This window comes from Lissotriton helveticus, chromosome 5_1, assembly GCF_964261635.1.
Source record: "Lissotriton helveticus chromosome 5_1, aLisHel1.1, whole genome shotgun sequence".
Classification (NCBI taxonomy): Eukaryota; Metazoa; Chordata; class Amphibia; order Caudata; family Salamandridae; genus Lissotriton; species Lissotriton helveticus.
Window position 1 is genome coordinate 363,191,185 of NC_136065.1, and position 23,352 is coordinate 363,214,536.

Below are 23,352 nucleotides of genomic sequence, written 5' to 3' on the forward strand. Positions count from 1 at the left end.
CCTGATGGCCCCTTAACTTTGGCCCAGCTGGAGGTGAAAAAAAAGCCCCCTTCCTGCCTGCACGTTGCTGCTGGGTATGGAAAGCAGCGCAAAACCAAAGGTGGTGATGGACGGAGCGTTGACCATACAAGCACTCACCCCCATCAACTGATCTGGGTTTAATCCATCACCGTTCTTTAGCCCACTCTGCCACCCCAGTTCAGACATGGCTATATGCAAATCAGTCTGACCCTGTGCCTCATGGGAACAGTCCAGCCCGAACTGCCAAGCCATGCCTTCCCTGGACCGGAAACAAGCTTCCGAGGACCGGTTTCTGGCATTACAGCCGTCTTCAGCCCGGCTTGCTTGAATCCAGTGGCAAAGTGAGCAAGGGACTCACGTCTGAGCATACCCTGCCAACTTATGGCGAGCAAAGCAAAACCAAAGGTGGTGATGGACGGAGCGTTGACAATACAAGCACTCACCCCCAGTCAACTGATCTGGGTTTAATCCATCACCGTTCTTTAGCCCACTCTGCCACCCCAGTTCAGACATGGCTATATGCAAATCAGTCTGACCCTGTGCCTCATGGGAACAGTCCATCCCGAACTGCCAAGCCATGCCTTCCCTGGACCGGAAAGAAGCTTCCGAGGACCGGTTTTTGGCATTACAGCCGTCTTCAGCCCGGCTTGCTTGAATCCAGTGGCAAAGTGAGCAAGGGACTCACGTCTGAGCATACCCTGCCAACTTATGGCGCACAAAGCAAAACCAAAGGTGGTGATGGACAGAGCGTTGACAATACAAGCACTCACCCCCAGTCAACTGATCTGGGTTTAATCCATCACCGTTCTTTAGCCCACTCTGCCACCCCAGTTCAGACATGGCTATATGCAAATCAGTCTGACCCTGTGCCTCATTGGAACAGTCCAGCCCGAACTGCCAAGCCATGCCTTCCCTGGACCGGAAACAAGCTTCCGAGGACCGGTTACTGGCATTACAGCCGTCTTCAGCCCGGCTTGCTTGAATCCAGTGGCAAAGTGAGCAAGGGACTCACGTCTGAGCATACCCTGCCAACTTATGGCGCACAAAGCAAAACCGAAGGTGGTGATGGAAGGAGCGTTGACAATACAAGCACTCACCCCCAGTCAACTGATCTGGGTTTAATCCATCACCGTTCTTTAGCCCACTCTGCCACCCCAGTTCAGACATGGCTATATGCAAATCAGTCTGATCCTGTGCCTCATGGGAACAGTCCAGCCCTAACTGCCAAGCCATGCCTTCCCTGGACCGGAAACAAACTTCCGAGGACCGGTTTCTGGCATTACAGCCGTCTTCAGCCCGGCTTACTTGAATCCAGTGGCAAAGTGAGCAAGGGACTCACGTCTGAGCATACCCTGCCAACTTATGGCGAACAAAGCAAAACCAAAGGTGGTGATGGACGGAGCGTTGACAATACAAGCACTCACCCCCAGTCAACTGATCTGGGTTTAATCCATCACCGTTCTTTAGCCCACTCTGCCACCCCAGTTCAGACATGGCTATATGCAAATCAGTCTGACCCTGTGCCTCATTGGAACAGTCCAGCCCGAACTGCCAAGCCATGCCTTCCCTGGACCGGAAACAAGCTTCCGAGGACCGGTTACTGGCATTACAGCCGTCTTCAGCCCGGCTTGCTTGAATCCAGTGGCAAAGTGAGCAAGGGACTCACGTCTGAGCATACCCTGCCAACTTATGGCGCACAAAGCAAAACCAAAGGTGATGATGGAAGGAGCGTTGACAATACAAGCACTCACCCCCAGTCAACTGATCTGGGTTTAATCCATCACCGTTCTTTAGCCCACTCTGCCACCCCAGTTCAGACATGGCTATATGCAAATCAGTCTGATCCTGTGCCTCATGGGAACAGTCCAGCCCGAACTGCCAAGCCATGCCTTCCCTGGACCGGAAACAAACTTCCGAGGACCGGTTTCTGGCATTACAGCCGTCTTCAGCCCGGCTTACTTGAATCCAGTGGCAAAGTGAGCAAGGGACTCACGTTTGAGCATACCCTGCCAACTTATGGCGAACAAAGCAAAACCAAAGGTGGTGATGGACGGAGCGTTAACAATACAAGCACTCACCCCCAGTCAACTGATCTGGGTTTAATCCATCACCGTTCTTTAGCCCACTCTGCCACCCCAGTTCAGACATGGCTATATGCAAATCAGTCTGACCCTGTGCCTCATGGGAACAGTCCAGCCCGAACTGCCAAGCCATGCCTTCCCTGGACCGGAAACAAGCTTCCGAGGACCGGTTTCTGGCATTACAGCCGTCTTCAGCCCGGCTTGCTTGAATCCAGTGGCAAAGTGAGCAAGGGACTCACGTCTGAGCATACCCTGCCAACTTATGGCGAACAAAGCAAAACCAAAGGTGGTGATGGACGGAGCGTTGACAATACAAGCACTCACCCCCAATCAACTGATCTGGGTTTAATCCATCACCGTTCTTTAGCCCACTCTGCCACCCCAGTTCAGACATGGCTATATGCAAATCAGTCTGACCCTGTGCCTCATTGGAACAGTCCAGCCCGAACTGCCAAGCCATGCCTTCCCTGGCCTGGAAACAAGCTTCCGAGGACCGGTTTCTGGCATTCCAGTCGTCTTCAGCCCGGCTTGCTTGAATCCAGTGGCAAAGTGAGCAAGGGACTCACATCTGAGCATACCCTGCCATACTTATGGTGGCCAAAACGGTACAAAAGGGGGTGGTGATGGACGGAGCATCAGAACCAATCAAACACTTACACCCAGTCAAAAGATCTGGGTTTGATCCATCACCGTTCGTTAGCCCACTCTGCCACCCCAGTTCAGACATGGCTATATGTAAATCAGTCTGACCCTGTGCCTCATGGGAACAGTCCAGCCCGAACTGCCAAGCCATGCCTTCCCTGGACCTGAAACAAGCTTCCGAGGACCGGTTTCTGGCATTCCAACCGTCTTCAGCCGGCTTGCTTGAATCCAGTGGAAAAGTGAGCAAGGGACTCACGTCTGAGCATACCCTGCCACACTTATGGCGGCCAAAACGGTACAAAAGGGTGTGGTGATGGACGGAGCATCAGAACCAATCAAACACTCACACCCAGTCAAAAGCTCTGGGTTTGATCCATCACTGTTCTTTAGCCCACTCTGCCACCCCAGTTCAGACATGGCTATATGCAAATCAGTCTGACCCTGTGCCTCATGGGAACAGTCCAGCCCGAACTGCCAAGCCATGCCTTGCCTGGACCGGAAACAAGCTTCCGAGGACCGGTTTCTGGCATTACAGCCATCTTCAGCCCGGCTAGCTTGAATCCAGTGGCAAAGTGAGCAAGGGACTCCCGTCTGAGCGTACCCTGCCAACTTATGGCGAACAAAGCAAAACCAAAGGTGGTGATGGACGGAGCGTTGACAATACAAGCACTCACCCCCAGTCAACTGATCTGGGTTTAATCCATCACCGTTCTTTAGCCCACTCTGCCACCCCAGTTCAGACATGGCTATATGCAAATCAGTCTGACCCTGTGCCTCATGGGAACAGTCCAGCCCGAACTGCCAAGCCATGCCTTCCCTGGACCGGAAACAAGCTTCCGAGGACCGGTTTCTGGCATTACAGCCATCTTCAGCCCGGCTTCCTTGAATCCAGTGGCAAAGTGAGCAAGGGACTCATGTCTGAGCATACCCTGCCAACTTATGGCGAACAAAGCAAAACCAAAGGTGGTGATGGATGGAGCGTTGACAATACAAGCACTCACCCCCAGTCAACTGATCTGGGTTTGATCCATCACCGTTCTTTAGCCCACTCTGCCACGCCAGTTCAGACATGGCTATATGCAAATCAGTCTGACCCTGTGCCTCATGGGAACAGTCCAGCCTGAACTGCCAAGCCATGCCTTCCCTGGCCTGGAAACAAGCTTCCGAGGACCGGTTTCTGGCATTACAGCCGTCTTCAGCCCGGCTTGCTTGAATCCAGTGGCAAAGTGAGCAATGGACTCACGTCTGAGCATACCCTGCCACACTTATGGCGGCCAAAGCGGTACAAAAGGGGGTGGTGATGGACGGAGCATCTGAACCAATCAAATACTCACACCCAGTCAAACGATCTGGGTTTGATCCATCACCGTTCTTTAGCCCACTCTGCCACCCCAGCTCAGACATGGCTATATGCAAATCAGTCTGACCCTGTGCCTCATGGGAACAGTCCAGCCCGAACTGCCAAGCCATGCCTTCCCTGGACCGGAAACAAGCTTCCGAGGACCGGTTTCTGGCATTACAGCCGTCTTCAGCCCGGCTTGCTGAAGGTGTTTGATTGGTTCAGATGCTCCGTCCATCACCACCCCCTTTTGTACCACTTTGAGCTGAAATTACATCACAAAGGCATGCTCTATTCTCATTAAACCATTGGCATATTTTGGGATAGGCTACCTTGAGAGTTATGATGCTTATGTGAAATCAGATTAAATATAACATTGATGCTGATTTGAAACATACAAAAGGTGAAACTAAATACCTTCACTTGAAGCAATTAATGCATAGACAATCACAGTTTTCCTTACCCTTTTGCATTGTTCCCTGTCAGCCATGCCATAATTTTCACGTGCACTGGACCCACGTCTGGCTCCCTACTTTGGAATACACATTAAAGTATACCAAAAGTGATGGATGGAATGCTTAAATTAACCTCAGCCACTGGTAATTACTCAGGCCGCATCTCAAGCCATCATTATTTTGAACACCCTGTCACCTCAGTTTGGACCCAGCTTATGCAAATCAGTATTTACCTGCTCCAGTCGAACCAGTCCAGCCCGTACTGCTAAGCCAGGTACTCCCTGAACCAGAACAAAACCAAACCAGGGCTGGTGTGCCCAGACATGGGTTCTCATGCACACTGTGTCACTGGAATCAAGCTGTACCTGACTGTTGAGCCCATAACTAAGGCGAAGCCGGTCCTGGGTTGCTTGAGTTCCGGTTGTCACCCTAAGTGGGATGGATATTCCCAGACGTGGGTTCTGTGCACACTGTGTCACTGGAACATAATTGTATCCCGTTGATAAGCCCATAACTATTTCGAAATTCGTCCTAAACCAGTGTTCTGCCAACATACAACTTCTCAATTTGCTCTACTCATATTGAGTCAGATACTGAGATGTTTTTCTTTTTAATCAGAATTAATAGTCTCAGCTTGCCATTTCCCAAATTTTATTTTAGAATTGCAGTTTCTTGGGTGCATCCCCAAATTATTAATCTAAAGATTTCTTGATATTAGAAAGTCAACACACTGTTGCTACCACGTTAATTAATGTGCCTTTTTAAATCGGTCTGTTTCTTATATTACATTTTTATACATGGCCCTATAACATCGTTAGCTTTCCCTGTGCAAAGGACCTAGCCCAATCTAATATGGTTCATTCCTTCGGCAAATTGTGTAAACAAGTTCACCATCCTAACATTGAGGAACTCTTCTGCTTCTTTTATATGTAGTGCCAACGAGCTTGTTCATACTATACTTTTTCTATAGTGTTCATGATTTATTGCATGACAAAATATATCTCAACCACTACATCAACCAGTCTACTGCATTGCATGGTAAGTCTGGGTAAGTAGATGTGGGGTAACTATTTACTTACCTTGATAAATTGGAGTAGATGATGTAGTGGATGGGGTATTTTTGTTGGTCAGTATTGTTAACTATGAAACGGGATATGCAAACTTCTTTACAGCTCTTAACTGAGGCACATGAACCACTTCACCGTATGAAGGTTTTTGATAAAATAATGCCTCGTTCCTTCATTCCAAATATTAGTCTTAATAGAATTTATGACCATACAACATTTAATCGTGTTGTGGCCACTCATGTAATTATCAATATCTGAATATTGCACAGACATTCTTGGATACGTTTCAGATCTTATTGCAAGAATAGCAATCACAAGCTTTGGAACTTCTCATTGTATTTTTTGTGGTTTGCCAAACCTGCAATTTCCCAATCCATGAACGAAATACCTCAATTAAATGTGATTCATCTCTAATATTCGCGGCCCTCACTGCAAAATGCTTGAGATCAAAACCCTGCCATTGACATCTTCAGAAGTGTTATTTGTATTACTAAACTTAAGCAGCTGTAAAATATATTTCATATTGTTCACCCCCCCTCATGCAAGATATCTTAAGATTGTTTTGTATATTCTTTGATGCCATAAGTCAGGTAATATTGACCGTCCAGTTGCAACATACTCTTTCATTGGTCACCAACATAGTGGTTCCCATCAAGTTACTGTGATAGGAGACAGTATCTTCTGATTTGCCTACAAACCGAGGAAACATTTCAGACACCAAACCCAAATCTTATCTAGACAGCACGTTACTGTTTTATAAAGGTTTGAAGAAACATATTGAAAAAGAAAATCTATTGTTTTGTGGACACTACTAGTGCTACTCAATTGAGTCACAAGATCCATGTCCTTAGAAAGTTATATTTATAGCTGAGATATGTGGAAGGAGTAGAATGCAATGTCTCTTTAATTATAAGACCCATTCAAGTAGAAGAAATAGATCTTCTCCCTTAGTTGTCACCAGGTCACTTATCTGTTGAAACTTCACTAGGGAGATGTGACTAGTCCTTTCTAGATCAGACCTACTGTTGATCTGCTGTTTAAATTTTATTCAGAATTGGAAGCACACAGATTTAACTGACACAGAGTAGTTATAGATGGATTAGTGTTCGGAATATTGCGGGCATTTAGCAATATAAATAGTGGGTACTTAGGTGGTATTTCCCAATATGTGTTATTTCATTTTATTTTTTCTTGGGCCTTTGTTTTTAAATCCTCCACCTTTTAGTCCTTTTTCTCAATTATTATTTATTGTATTTTTATGTTTTGGACCTAATTCAGTCTTATCTTCCTCTCATACTTGCCATATATGTTCGAATATTACAAGGCTTGTCTATTTCTGTTAATCTCTGCATTTGGGTATTTATTGTGGTTTGAGCAAGGAAGTTTTAAAGTATGGCCCCTTCCAGCTATGAAACATAATTTACAACGCACACTTTACAACGTGTGTCATTACAACACATTTCTTACAACGCAAAATCCATTACAACGCATGGCATTACATTGCATAATTTATTACAACCCATTCCCCAAAGTAATACCCCAGCAGAGTTAGAATAGTAATTGTGTTGTAATGGATTTTGCGTTGTAATGACATGCGTTGTAAAAAATGTGTTTTAATGACACGCGCTGTAACGCGTGCTTTGTAACATTTCCTATTCCTTCCAGCTAATTATTATTCCCTCTCTGTGATTGCGTAAACCTATTTGCCACTTTCACGCTATCTCCAGCATGCATACCCTTTGGGTTTGCCACCTCAACTTTAAGAACGATTACTAAAGGAACCAAAATCTTATCGGAATTCTTCGAAATTCCTTAGAATGAGCTGCACTGTAGAAGACAGGATAATAGTAAGGATATCATGTCTGACATTTGTTGGTACCTGCTGTCAAATCCAGTGTACAAAAATGGAATTTCATCTGTTCAAAGAAATGCAATTACAAGATGATTTTTATCGTAAACATCTTTATCTTCATTGATAAAACCTGCGTGTCTCATTTCTTCGCAGATTGTGAAGGTATTATTGAGGATGTGGTGATGCTGGGGGCTCCAGTGGAAGGAGATGCCAAGTACTGGAGTGCCCTCACTAAGGTGGTGGCCGGAAGGATCATTAATGGGTACTGCAGGTCTGTGAGGCTCAGCTTGTATATGGGTTTGAACATAAACACAGTAAACATGAGTGGTCCAGATTTTGAAGCAGGGGACATTTTCCAAAGATTTTCTTTTCTCCTGTACCAAGCAATTAAACGATTAGATCATGTAACTGTTTGCCTTAAATATATATGCATGACCACTAGTGACTGAGACATACTAGCATTTACACGAGCCTAAGAAACAATAATTGCATCTTCCTCCCCTTTGAGTTCCGAGCTTCCTGACCTATGCTTAATCTTTCTCCTCTAAACCTATGCCCTGTCTTTACCTCCCAGGGTCAAACCCTCTTGCCCTGTTCTCCTCCCACTCTCCCTGCATTCACCTGGCACATTCTGCCCCTCCACTTCCTGAACGTGTACTTCCATGCTTCACGAACACCAGTTTCAACGATTCAGTCCTGCTGCAGCGTGAACCCCCACTGTATTCCTATAGGCTTCCATTAAATTAATTCAGTTCACTGCCATTTTATTCACCCTACATCTCCACCCAATCTACATCCTAAGCCTCCACTACCAACTGTAAGCCATTCTCAATTATATATCCAACTCCTCCCTTCTCCCGACCTTCATCCCATACTTTCAGCCCACTGCCTTCACTATCTCACAGTTTATTTGCTGCACCATAATTTTAGTCCACACCCATCCCACTTTCCTTGATTTCACTTGCAGTCCTCTATGAAACCCACTGCCTTCAGACCACTGACCATACCTTCAGTGCACATTTTATACACTCTCATTGCCTTTACCTCACCTTCATCCGACTGTCCCTGTCTTCATCTGGACATTCAGTACAGTGATCTTCCCTTAATTTCACCATTTTTCTGTCCTTTTCAGCTCTCCCTATCTCTGTCTTCTTTCCCTTTCTCTACCCCACCTTCAATCAACAGACCCCACCGTTATCTTACTTGTCCATACCTCCACCCACTCTTTCATCTCTTTCCTTCTATCTTCATCCACTTGTCAAGAACGTAACCCCGCCTTCTGTACACTGATCTTACCTTTATCCCAACTTCATATGACTTTCCACATGCACCTTCGGAGCAATGATGTGCCCTTGGTTCCATCATCACCACACTATAACTTCCTACAACCCTCCTAGCCTCACCAATCTCCCTGACTTTAACCCACCGTCACATAACTGATCATGCATTCATACCTCTTTTTCAGCTTTGGACATGGCCTTACCTCTCTTTCAGCTTTTTCTCTCTGTCTTTCTTCTGCAGCCACCTGTCCATTACTTCACCCTAACTTCAGTATCTTTGCCTGATCTCCTCCCTCTGCCTGGTTTTGCTCTATAACGCTTAAACTTTCTGTTTTCCTTCTGCACCCAGCTTCAGTGCCCTCTTCCTCCCACCCCCACTTTAAACTCAAAGGCCCTCTTCCCTCACTTTTATTCAGCCACCTCTCAATATTGTCAATCCCCACATTCATTTCACACTCCCTGCTGTCACCCTTGTCTTAGGCTGTCTCTAGTTATTAATGTTTGATCTTGTATTAGTAATGTTTGGGTCTCTAAGCAAAGATGAGCTGGAAGGTGCTTCTCGCAGTTATCCACATCTAGATCGTCATATGCCTGCTGGCATGTAGGGTTGCTCCCCATACTGTTTTATCATCCCCTTTTCCACATAAGGATGTTATTTGGCCTAAAAGGATAAAGACTGGAAAGTAGAATGGATGGAGGTGGCAGTGTTTCAGAGCATAGGACGTGGCATCACCAGAAAGCTTTTTTAGACCGAGGATTCTGCACACTGTAGGTTTTTTCATAATTTATATAAGGTTTCATTATTTTATGCTTTGTGTGCATATATGATGGTTCCTTCAAGAAATTTAGTACAGAAGTCATAGTCTTTTGTATTCAGGTTTAAATGTATTTTAACTGAATTAGGCTTTAACATGGACTGTACATCATTTGTATATTAATTGCAGTGACGTTCCTTTTGGTTCTCCTGCAGTTGGAACCCATTTTGTAAATAGGTCTACCAACATATGTGTTCAATTTTGGGAAAGTGCAACTTGTGTGCTTTTTCGATGCTGAATTAGAAACAATATAACAGAAAGCTCGAGTTTTGTTTTAACTCATTTTGTAAATAGTTCTACTGACAGTCTGTATCCCTCTTGTGCATGGTAAACCATTCAAGGATTTTCAAGGCTGAACCACAATCGATATGAGCAGTGTATTTTTTCCAATCTCTGTCTGTGAAGAGGAAGACAAAATATTAAAACCAAATTATTCAAAACAATCCTGTACAATGAGCCTGGAAATATGGCTTTCATATGGGACATGTTTGTGTAAGGTTACTTCAATAACGTTTTCTACAAAGGCAATTTGATAAATGGAGAAAACACAACATGAATAACAAGAGAATGCAGGATGCACTCCTCTACAAAACCTTGCTTAAGTATTAGTTGCAACATTATTTTGATGGGTGGTGAGATAGAAATTGAGACATCCAGTTGATATTTGATGAAATATATACGGGAATACGAGTACGAGCCTATAACAAGATTACAAGTATCTTGGATACCACTAAAATTCACACATCAGTGGTCTACTGTATTAGCATACATATAACAATTTCATACAAAGTCAAGAAAACGCCATCAAACCAATGCACTGGGTGAAAGGAGGCAAACCTGTAGCCCATAGCTGTACCACTTTTTGTCTATACCATATGCCTTCATTAAGGTGAGATGGGATAAGAGAGGAGTCTGAGGTCATTCTCAGAAACTTTGAGCTAAATGGAGTATCTAACACTGTTATGAAGATGCCTTAAGCATTTTCGCTTGATTTTCTTGAACTGATTGAAGGTATTCATTTCTTAAATAGAGTGACCACAATCCTTTTTAGCATCTGGCTGATGACAGATGTAGCTGTCTGTAGCGAGCACTTCTGGATCAATACAGACCATGACATTCCACAGAAGATACACTGTGGTATTGACTTTAGCTTATGGCTTAGCTTATATGGCAGAAATAGTTTCTTACTGCTCATAGATCTGTCTATTCAAACAAGGGGAGATGATGGACTGAGCCTGAAACGTTTCCGACACTCACCCCCAGTCATAGATCTGGGTTGAATCAATCATCATACTTTAGCTCACTTAGCCACCCCAGTTCAGACCCAGCTATATGCAAATCAGCTTTGACCCTGTTCCTTATGGGAACAGTCCAGTCCGAACTGCCAAGCCAGGTCTTCCCTGGACCAGAAACAAGCATCCTGGGACCGGTTTCGGGGTAACTCTCATTATCAGTCAGGCTAGCTTGAATCCAGTGGCAAAGTAAGCAAGGGACCCACGTCTCTGCATACCCTTCCAACTTACAGTACACAAAGCAAACACAAGGAAATGATGGACGGAGCGCTGAAACAAGCTCTATCGATAGCAGAAGCTGCTTTACCAATTCTGGCAGGGACTTCACAGGGGAGGCTTACAGTCCCTTTGGTTCACCTAACCCAATCCTCATAAGCACACCAGACATGCTGACTTTTGCCAAAGCTTGTTACTGTTAAATATGAAATTGCAAGATTAAAATCCTTTGCTGTAGTGGGTCTGTGAGACGGGTTCTTTAATAGTGGTAATCCTGGAATGCATACTGCACTGAATAGAAATAGGAAGCCACAAGCTTAGCCGATTTAAACAATGACAGACGCTACGCTACCTACATGACTCGATAGCATTGCTTCATGCGAAAACAACTAGTCACGCTGCAGAAGCATGCTGCCAATGAATTATCAAAACAGGGAGTCTTTTGGCTGTCTTAATATATAGGTGCTGTTGTTGTGAGATGCAATGTATGAATTGGGGCTCTGGGTGTAGAGATGTTTAATAGGATGTGTATTCCTCTCTGCTGCCCACAGTGAATTTTGAATGAGGATTTGTATGACTAATTGTACTTCAGGTGTATATGTGCCACTATTTCTGCTCTGGCTACCGTTTTTCAATTTTGTGTCCATGATTTCTAGCTTTCAGAAACACTACAAAGTATCTTAGAGTGAGATGAACGTCACTTTCCGTCACATCATCCTCTTCATCCTTGATTATGTTGTACTACTGCTAAATCATCCATCCTTTGCTTTATAAGTAGTTCTCCGCTGAAATAAGTACAGTACTTATGAGTGTATCTGTATTCTGTTGCCAGAAAATCATAAATCACCAGGTTCAATATGCCCTCCATTAGAGGCGTGTGAGCAGTGGTAGAGGCCTTTTTGTCCCCCGCAGGCTACAGTCTCTATGACAAGACTTGATAATGTATTTCTAAGGATCCAGCAAAAGTGTCAAATATCAACATGGAGGCCAAGAATCTTCAAAACTTGACAGTAAAATGTCTGTGGTAACTGTGGTAACTGTTTCAAACAGTGGGGGACACATTTGTGTTGTGTTCTGACTAATCGTGAGATTTGACCAAAAAAAGTGGTTGAAACTTGTAGTCATTGTACCAAGAGTAGTGCAACAGAGAAGGGTAATGCCAGACTCTTTCTAAATTAAAGAGTCTGTGACTCGACTAGCACTGGATGGAACTGATTGTTCAGAATCAAACACACAGAAGTTCCACCTAATTCTGGGTCCTCTGGAAGTTGCATTAGGTTTTTTTCAGGGACGCTATTCTCCGTAGGCAGAAATAACACTCAATCATTGACATGACTGAGGATTGAGAAGAACTCTGTGTGAAAATACTTGGTACCAGGCGGGATCCATTACCAGCGTTTGGCAAATCACTCCTGGTGCTTGTGTCTGGATTTCTTTTTATGGCTAGAAACGTTAAAAGTTGTTAGGCACTTGGAAGCCAACCCTTGTTTGTTCTATTGTGGTTTTATCACTCAAAAGGCCTCTCTGGGAAACATATATGGCACCACTGTCAGTGAAGGAGCTAGGCTTGGCTTACATATCAGAAGGAGAAAAACAGTATTCTGATCTTAGATCTCTGCATACTGACATGTCTGGTCAAAGAGGGGAGCTTTGCCACTCCCTGATGGACCAACACCATACAGATGGGAATTCCTAGAGGGGATTTACTGGGATCTGCTCAACTGTCATATTGGATTTGCTTAAAGCCTGATCCTCATATTGACCGTGAACCACATCCTGGCACTGTGCAGACTAGGACTGGAGAGAACAAGTTAGAATTGCCTACGTAGCCTCTAATATGTTATACAGTGAAGTCCCATGTTTTATGATCAATAGGTCCTCCACTAATAATAACCACATGCACCAAGTAGTTTACAGTCCACATTTTCTGGTGGGAAACGTAACTTGAAGTTTGAGCCATAGTCTGGTACTGTACATGGGACTTCAGTATCAAACTAAGGGCAGCTTTTGAATCAACAACTTTGAAAAGCACTTTCTGCTGTCAGCATTGGATGGCAGTGCCATAGGTGGGAAATCGGGGAAACCAGTATGTAGGATGCCTCAGACCTGCAGTCTTTCTGATTGTCTTATTTGTCAGGGTGGATGGTTGTATAGAGAAAGCCCTTTTTAGGTATGGAGTTAGCCATGTCCTTTTCATTTATTTTACCAAAAGGATTTCTATAATATGCTTATAGGGATTTTCAGCCAGACCACTTCATTCATTGGTCTGTCATTGTGTCATTCACATTTGTCTTCCTCCCACAACAGCATAAAGCATTGGGCAGTGGATCAGCCACGTTCAGCCATTGGCTAACTTCACTGTGAATGACGACATTCTACCCTTTCACAAGGAGCACAGCTACACACACAGTAGTTCCTTTATGGAACTTCTATAGAAATGTTAGCTCTTTTAGACCAAAGTCCGGAGCACCGGGTTAGGCCGCACTTAGCTGAACGATGGGCGCCTCCGTCTTCCCTCTACATGCACCAATCATTTACTAGTTACGTGCTCCTTCAGTTGTGTCATGGCTTGTCTTTAATTGTAGGTGATAAAGTTGTGTCATTATTCCTTTTCGACATAAGCGATTTGTCATATTTGGTATGTCACTTTATTCTCCTGATCAGAGCTTCCGGTGAAACATAGCAGTTTATAAGCTGCCTTGATGATCTCTGGCACTGCATTATTGCAGGATGTATTTTAAAGTGGTTCATTAAAATAAATGAATGCTTTTAGATTGGTTATATTCTTGCAGCCGCTTCTGTTATTGAAGCTGTCTGAGGCGAGCTTGAACATTCGCTTCTGACAGGTTTATCAGCACATTATTTCTGCTCTGGGGTTGACAAGGGATTCAATGCTTTGCAGCTGAGATAAAGATCTGGATGTTCTGAAGCATTGACTAATTTACCATTCAGTCACCCCCCACCCCCGTCCGACACATTCCCAGGGGTCTAAGACCTTCTTTTCTCATTAACACCTCTCAGTGTTCATACCATGTGCATGTTATCTTTGCTTAGCACTGAAAATTAATTTACTCACAGTATCTAATCTCTGCACTTCAACCACCCACTCGTCTTTCTGTCCAGGTTTCACTTTTTTCGCTCAGTTGCACTCTTAGGCTTTTTTGTTTTTTCGTTTACTCCTCTTAGGACATTGCACCCTCACTTAATTGAAGAGTTATTTATTTCCTCATCTCCCTCCGGAACCCATCAATCCTCCCAACTTTCCGTGCTCAGCCCTACTCTCTTTAGAAAATAAACTAGGATTCCTCATCTCCTCTATCTCACAGCTTGAAGCCTCCATCTCTCTACTTAGTACTAAAATGTCCACCCTTCCCAACAACCTCTTTCCCCTGGCTCACAACTACTTCCCCAAACTCCCGAGGAGTACCTTGCTCTGCGCCCCAAAAAAGCCACACATAATCTATCATCTGCGAACATCGCTGATTTATTAGCTTGTTACAAGACATCTAACGCCATCACTTTTCCCCCTCCTCTCCTACTTCGTCTACTCTGCACAACATCCTGACTATCTCCTCTGCCAGAACTAAACATCAGTCTTATTCTATCCGGGCACCTTCATACAGAAACATTATCCATATCACTCCTATAAGCCCAATCACTCCTCCACCAAAACAGTCCTGTCAGAGTTGCGCTGCCTGCTACACAACTGCAGATCTGCTTTCAAACACAAGCTCAAAATTTAATTTATTACACAATCACTCTTCACAATCTCGACATTTTTTTTCTCACTGAAACCTGGTTTAACGACATCTCTCATACTATCTTTGATCTTCTACCACCCACCGACTACTCCATTGTCAGAAATTATAGAGCAGATAAAGTGGGGGGAGGTATTGTAATCATCTTCAGAAACTCCTTCAATTCAAGGTTCTTCCCAACAGCTCATCACATACATTCAAATCCCTCTCTCTGGAGCTTCAAGTGCAACATTGATCCCTTTTCAAACTTCATGCCATCTATCACCCGCCCAGTGACTGCGCCTTTTTAGGTCTCGATGGCGTTGCAGCGCGTCTTCGCGCTGCCGCCAACGAGACTTATAGTCACCGTGTTTGCCTCCAAGGGAGACAGACCTGGAGACAGACCTGTGCACGAGCCAATTGTAGTATGGGCACGAGCCGATTCAGGTCTGTGAACGAGCTTCACAGTGGAACAGCTTGTGCACCGCAAGTAACTATTATCACAGCATGAGACCCCACTTATCACAGCATGTCAACAGGCGCCCCAGGCTGCTGGAGCACTTAACTATAATTAATGTGCAGTTGAGTGCTCCAGCAGCGTGGGGCGCCTCTCTGCATGCTGTGATAATGATCACTTTGGGGCCTCATGCTGTGATAATTAGGGCGGCATGCTCTATTTGCAGCACTGAACATTTTCAAAGAAGGCGAAGCAGCGACATTCATTAGAGACACTCACCCTCACTCACACTCACGCCCTCACCCACCCTCATCCCCTCACACCCCGACCCCTCACACACCTCCTTACCCTCACACCCCCTCACTCTCACACACCCTCACACACCCTCACTCACCCTCTCACCCCCTCTCACCCTCACACCCCCTCACCTGCACACACCCTCACCATCCCTCTCACCCTCACCCCCCTCACCCCCTTCACCCCCTCACCCCCTAACCCCCTCACCCTCACCCTCACACCCCTCACCCTTACACCCCTCACCCTCACACCCCTCACCCTCACACCCCTCACCCCCTTCACCCCCTCACCCCCTCACCCCCTAACCCCCTCACCCTCACCCTCACACCCCTCACCCTTACACCCCTCACCCTCACCCCCTCACCCTCACACCCCCACACCCCCTCACCCTCACACCCCCTCACACACACACCCCTCACATACCCTCACACACCCTCACTCACCCTCACACACCCTCACTCACCCTCACACCCCCCCACCCTCTCACCTCACTCACCCTCACACACCCTCACCCGCACACACCCTCACTCTCACACACCCTCACCCTCACACCCCCTCTCACCCTCACACACCCTCACTCACTCTCACACCCTCACGCCCTCTCACCCCCCCTCCCCCCCTCACCCTCACACACCATCACCCTCAAAAACCCTCACCCCCCTCACCCTCACTCACCCTCACTCCCCTCACCCTCACTCACCCTCACTCCCCTCACCCTCACTCACCTCACCCTCACTCCCCTCACCCTCACTCACCCTCATTCACCCTCACTCACCCTCACACACCCTCACTCCCCCCCTCACCCTCTCACCTCACTCACCCTCACACACCCTCACTCTCACACCCCCTCACTCTCACACACCCTCACCCTCACACCCCCTCTCACCCTCACACACCCTCACTCACTCTCACACCCTCACGCCCCCTCACCCCCCCCCTCACCCCCCTCACCCTCTCACCCTCACACACCATCACCCTCAAAAACCCTCACCCTCACTCACCCTCACTCACCCTCACTCCCCTCACCCTCACTCCCCTCACCCTCACTCACCTCACCCTCACTCACCCTCACTCCCCTCACCCTCACTCACCCTCACTCACCCTCACTCACCCTCACTCACCCTCACACACCCTCACACACACTCACACACACTCACACACACCCTCACATACCGTCACCAGCATAGCATAACAAAACATAGCATAGCATAACGAAACACAGCATAGCATAGCATAACAAACAAAAGCATAGGATAGCAAAAGCACAGCAAAACAAAGCATAGGATAGCAAAACAAAACATAGCATAACAAAACAAAACATAGCATAGCAAAACACAACAAAGCATAGCATAACAAAACACAACACAACAAAACATAGCATAACATAACAAAGCATAGCAAAACATAGCAAAACACAGCAAAACATAGAATAGCATAACAAAACAAACCATAGCATAACATAACAAAGAATAACAAAACATAGCATAGTAAAACAAAACATAGCATAGCATAACATAACACAACAAAACAGCAGAACAAAACAGCAGAACATAACAAAACATAGCATAACACAACATAAAACAAAGCATAGCATAACAAAACATAGCATAACAAAACATAGCAGAACACAACAAAATATAGCATAGCATAACTAAACACAACAAAACATAGCATACATAACAACACACAGCATTGCAAAGCATAGCAAAACATAGCATAAGAAAACACAACAAAACATAGCATAGCATAACAAAACACAACATAGCATAGCATAACAAAACAAAGCTTAGCATAACAAAACATAGTATAACAAAGCATAGCATAGCATAACAAAACATAGCATAACAAAACATAGCATAGCAAAACAAAGCATAGCATAATAAAACAACAAAACATAGCATAGCATAACAAATCATAGCAAAACACAACAAAGCATAGCATAATAAAGCATAGGATAGCAAAACTAAGCATAGCATAACATAACAAAACAAAGCATAGGATAGCAAACCAAAACATAGCATAGCATAACAAAACATAGCATAACATAACAAAACATAGCATAACAAAACACAACAACACATAGCAGAACAAAACATAGCATAACATAACTTAAAACAAAGCATAGCATAACAAAACAGCAAAACACAACAAAACATAGCATAGCAACACACAACAAAACATAGCATACATAACAAAACATCGCATTGCAAAGCATATCAAAACCTAGCATAGCATAACAAAACACAACAAAACATAGCATAGCATAACAAAATACAACATAGCATAGCATAACAAAACACAACATAGCATAGCCTAACAAAACAACGCTTGGCATAGCATAACAAAACATAGCATAACAAAGCATAGCATAACAAAGCATAGCATAACAAAGCATAGCATAACAAAACATAGAATAGCAAAACAAAGCATAGCATAATAAAACACAACAAAACATAGCATAGCATAACAAAAAATAGCATAACAAAGCATAGCATATCAAAACACAACAAAGCATAGCATAGCATAACACAACACAACAAAACATAGCATAGCATAACAAAGCAAAGCATAGGATAGCAAAACTAAACAGAGCATAGCATAACAAAACAAAGCATAGGATAGCAAAACAAAACATAGCATAGCATAACAAAACATAGCATAACATAACAAAACATAGCATAACAAAACACAACAACACATAGCAGAACAAAACATAGCATAACATAACTTAAAACAAAGCATAGCATAACAAAACACAACAACACTTAGCATAACAAAACATAGCAAAACACAACAAAACATAGCATAGCTTAACAAAACACAACAAAACATAGCACAGCAAAACAAAACATATAATAGCATAGCAAAACATAGCATATCAAACACAACACAACAAAACATAGCATAGCATAGCAAAACATAGCATAGCAAAACAAAGCATAGCATAATAAAACACAACATATAGCATAGCATAACAAAACATAGCATAGCATAACAAAACATAGCATAGCATAACAAAACATAGCATAGCATAACAAAGCATAGCATAAAAAAGCATAGCATAACAAAACATAGCATAACAAAACATAGCATAACAAAACATAGCATAGCAAAACATAGCATAGCAAAACACAACATAACATAGCATAGCATAACAAAGCATAGGATAGCATAACAATCACAACAAAACATAGCATAGCATAACAAAACAAAGAATAGGATAGCAAAACATAGCATAACAAAACATAGCAAAACACAGCAAAACATAGAATAGCATAACAAAACAAACCATAGCATAACATAACAAAGAAGAGCAAAACAAAACATAGCATAGTAAAACAAAACATAGCATAGCATAACATAACACAACAAAACAGCAGAACAAAACAGCATAACATAACAAAACATAGCCTAACATAACATAAAGCAAAGCATAGCATAACAAAATACAACATAGCATAGCATAACAAAACACAACATAGCATAGCATAACAAAACAATGCTTGGCATAGCATAACAAAACATAGCATAACAAAGCATAGCATAATAAAGCATAGCATAACAAAGCATATCATAACAAAACATAGCATAGCAAAACAAAGCATAGCATAATAAAACACAACAAAACATAGCATAGCATAACAAAAAATAGCATAACAAAGCATAGCATATCAAAACACAACAAAACATAGCATAACAAAACACAACAAAACATAGCATAGCATAACAAAACAAAGCATAGGATAGCAAAACTAAACAGAGCATAGCATAACAAAACAAAGCATAGGATAGCAAAACAAAACATAGCATAGCATAACAAAACATTGCATAACATGACAAAACATAGCATAACAAAACACAACAACACATAGCATAACAAAACATAGCAAAACACAACAAAACATAGCATAGCTTAACAAAACACAACAAAACATAGCACAGCAAAACAAAACATATAATAGCATAGCAAAATATAGCATATCAAACACAACAAAACATAGCATAGCATATCAAAACATAGCATAGCAAAACAAAGCATAGCATAATAAAACACAACATATAGCATAGCATAACAAAACATAGCATAGCATAGCAAAACATAGCATAGCATAACAAAGCATAGCATAGCAAAACATAGCATAGCATAACAAAGCATAGCATAGCATAACAAAACATAGCATAACAAAACATAGCATAACAAAACATAGCATAGCAAAACATAGCATAGCATAGCAAAACACAACATAACATAGCATAGCATAACAAAGCATAGCATAGCATAACAAACAACAAAACATAGCATAGCATAACAAAACAAAGCATAGGATAGCAAAACATAGCATAACAAAACATAGCAAAACACAGCAAAACATAGAATAGCATAACAAAACAAACCATAGCATAACACAACAAAGAATAGCAAAACAAAACATAGCATAGTAAAACAAAACATAGCATAGCATAACATAACACAACAAAACAGCAGAACAAAACAGCATAACATAACAAAACATAGCGTAACATAACATAAAACAAAGCATAGCATAACAAAACATAGCAAAACACAACAAAATATAGCATAGCATACCTAAACACAACAAAACATAGCATACATAACAATACACAGCATTGCAAAGCATAGCAAAACATAGCATAGCATAGCATAAGAAAACACAACATAGCATAGCATAACAAAACACAACATAGCATAGCATAACAAAACAAAGCTTAGCATAACAAAACATAGCATTTCTTCTACTTGTGGAGTCCCGCAGGGCTCTTCGTTATCACCCCTGCTTTTTAATTTATATCTACGCCCCCTTTTGCACTCCCTTAGGAGGGCCAAAGTAACGATATTCAACTATGCAGACGATCTGCAGTTGATTTTCCCTCTAAACACCAAGGATGCTGTGGTTGAATTTCAAAACACTATGTCCCACATTTTAAAATGGATGAACTGCAGTCATCTGAAGCTTAACCCTGGCAAGACCGAATTGGTCTTGCCGGGACTGAGCGCCCTCAGCTGGAACCCCAGCTTCTGGCCTTCCTGTATGGGAACTCCTCCATCTAAGTCATGTTCGGTCAAGAGTCTGGGAATACATATCAGCGAAGACCTCTCCCTCAAAAAACAAGTCGGAGCAGTTGTCTCAGCTAGTTTCTTCCAGTTGAAGAAAATCAAGAAAATTGCCAGCTTCTTCTCCCCGGCTGCTCTCACTCAGATAGTCATCTCCCTGGTTCTGTCCAGACTTGACTTCTCCAACAGTCTTTACCTTGGCATTCAAGCTGGAGAGCTCAAACGCCTTCAGCTGGTTCAGAATCAGGCCGCCAGACTCCTCCTGAACCTCTTGAAGAGGCAGTCTGTAAGATCCGGCCTGAAACAGCTACACTGGCTGCCTGTGGAGCAGCGTGTGGCGTTTAAAACAGGGTGCATTGTATTCAAATCTCTGCATGACTCTGGCCCTCTTTTCATCAGAGACATGTTTAAGAGATATACTCCCTCACGCAATCTCCGTTCTATTCATAAATCTCTTCTGACTGTTCCATCTTACAAGAGGAAGCGTCTTGGAGGCAGCTGCTTTGACCTTCTTGCAGCTGGTTTTTGGAACTCCCTTCCCCTCCATCTAAAACTGAATGACAACATCCTCAGTTTTAGACATTCCTTGAAAACCTGGCTTTTCACTCAGGCGCACTGTTGAGCTGCTCCCCCTCCCCTGTGACCCTGCGCTAGCTCCTTCCTACAGCGCCATGAAGCCCCCGGGCGTACGAGCACTTACAAATACCTATTAACATTAACATTAACATTAACAAAACACAACAAAATATAGCATAGCATAACTAAACACAACAAAACATAGCATACATAACAACACACAGCATTGCAAAGCATAGCAAATCATAGCATAGCATAAGAAAACACAACAAAACATAGCATAGCATAACAAAACACAACATAGCATAGCATAACAAAACAAAGCTTAGCATAACAAAACATAGTATAACAAAGCATAGCATAGCATAACAAAACATAGCATAACAAAACATAGCATAGCAAAACAAAGCATAGCATAATAAAACACAACAAAACATAGCATAGCATAACAAATCATAGCAAAACACAACAAAGCATAGCATAATAAAGCATAGGATAGCAAAACTAAGCATAGCATAACATAACAAAACAAAGCATAGGATAGCAAACCAAAACATAGCATAGCATAACAAAACATAGCATAACATAACAAAACATAGCATAACAAAACACAACAACACATAGCAGAACAAAACATAGCAGAACATAACTTAAAACAAAGCATAGCATATCAAAACAGCAAAACACAACAAAACATAGCATAGCAACACACAACAAAACATAGCATACATAACAAAACATCGCATTGCAAAGCATATCAAAACCTAGCATAGCATAACAAAACACAACAAAACATAGCATAGCATAACAAAATACAACATAGCATAGCATAACAAAACACAACATAGCATAGCCTAACAAAACAACGCTTGGCATAGCATAATAAAACATAGCATAACAAAGCATAGCATAACAAAGCATAGCATAACAAAACATAGCATAGCAAAACAAAGCCTAGCATAATAAAACACAACAAAACATAGCATAGCATAACAAAAAATAGCATAACAAAGCATAGCATATCAAAACACAACAAAGCATAGCGTAGCATAACACAACACAACAAAACATAGCATAGCATAACAAAGCAAAGCATTGGATAGCAAAACTAAACAGAGCATAGCATAACAAAACAAAGCATAGGATAGCAAAACAAAACATAGCATAGCATAACAAAACATAGCATAACATAACAAAACATAGCATAACAAAACACAACAACACATAGCAGAACAAAACATAGCATAACATAACTTAAAACAAAGCATAGCATAACAAAACACAACAACACTTAGCATAACAAAACATAGCAAAACACAACAAAACATAGCATAGCTTAACAAAACACAACAAAACATAGCACAGCAAAACAAAACATATAATAGCATAGCAAAACATAGCATATCAAACACAACAAAACATAGCATAGCATATCAAAACATAGCATAGCAAAACAAAGCATAGCATAATAAAACACAACATATAGCATAGCATAACAAAACATAGCATAGCATAACAAAACATAGCATAGCATAACAAAACATAGCATAGCATAACAAAGCATAGCATAAAAAAGCATAGCATAGCATAACAAAACATAGCATAACAAAACATAGCATAACAAAACATAGCATAGCAAAACATAGCATAGCAAAACATAACATAGCATAGCATAACAAAGCATAGCATAGCATAACAAACACAACAAAACATAGCATAGCATAACAAAACAAAGCATAGGATAGCAAAACAGCATAACAAAACATAGCAAAACACAGCAAAACATAGAATAGCATAACAAAACAAACCATAGCATAACATAACAAAGAAGAGCAAAACAAAACATAGCATAGTAAAACAAAACATAGCATAGCATAACATAACACAACAAAACAGCAGAACAAAACAGCATAACATAACAAAACATAGCCTAACATAACATAAAGCAAAGAATAGCATAACAAAATACAACATAGCATAGCATAACAAAACACAACATAGCATAGCCTAACAAAACAACGCTTGGCATAGCATAACAAAGCATAGCATAACAAAGCATAGCATAACAAAGCATAGCATAACAAAACATAGCATAGCAAAACAAAGCATAGCAGAATAAAACACAACAAAACATAGCATAGCATAACAAAA

The 23,352-nt window shown here is 42.4% G+C and overlaps 1 protein-coding gene across 2 annotated transcripts in view; it reads left to right on the plus strand.

Annotated features, from left to right (window-relative positions):
* TMCO4 (transmembrane and coiled-coil domains 4) overlaps positions 1–23,352 on the plus strand; it is a 443,311-nt gene that overhangs the window by 340,120 nt on the left and 79,839 nt on the right. For both annotated transcript variants that reach the window (XM_078642487.1, XM_078642488.1), the window contains exon 12: positions 7,611–7,728. In XM_078642487.1, coding sequence (XP_078498613.1) covers positions 7,611–7,728 — 118 coding nt within the window. The remainder of the gene's footprint in view (positions 1–7,610; positions 7,729–23,352) is intronic.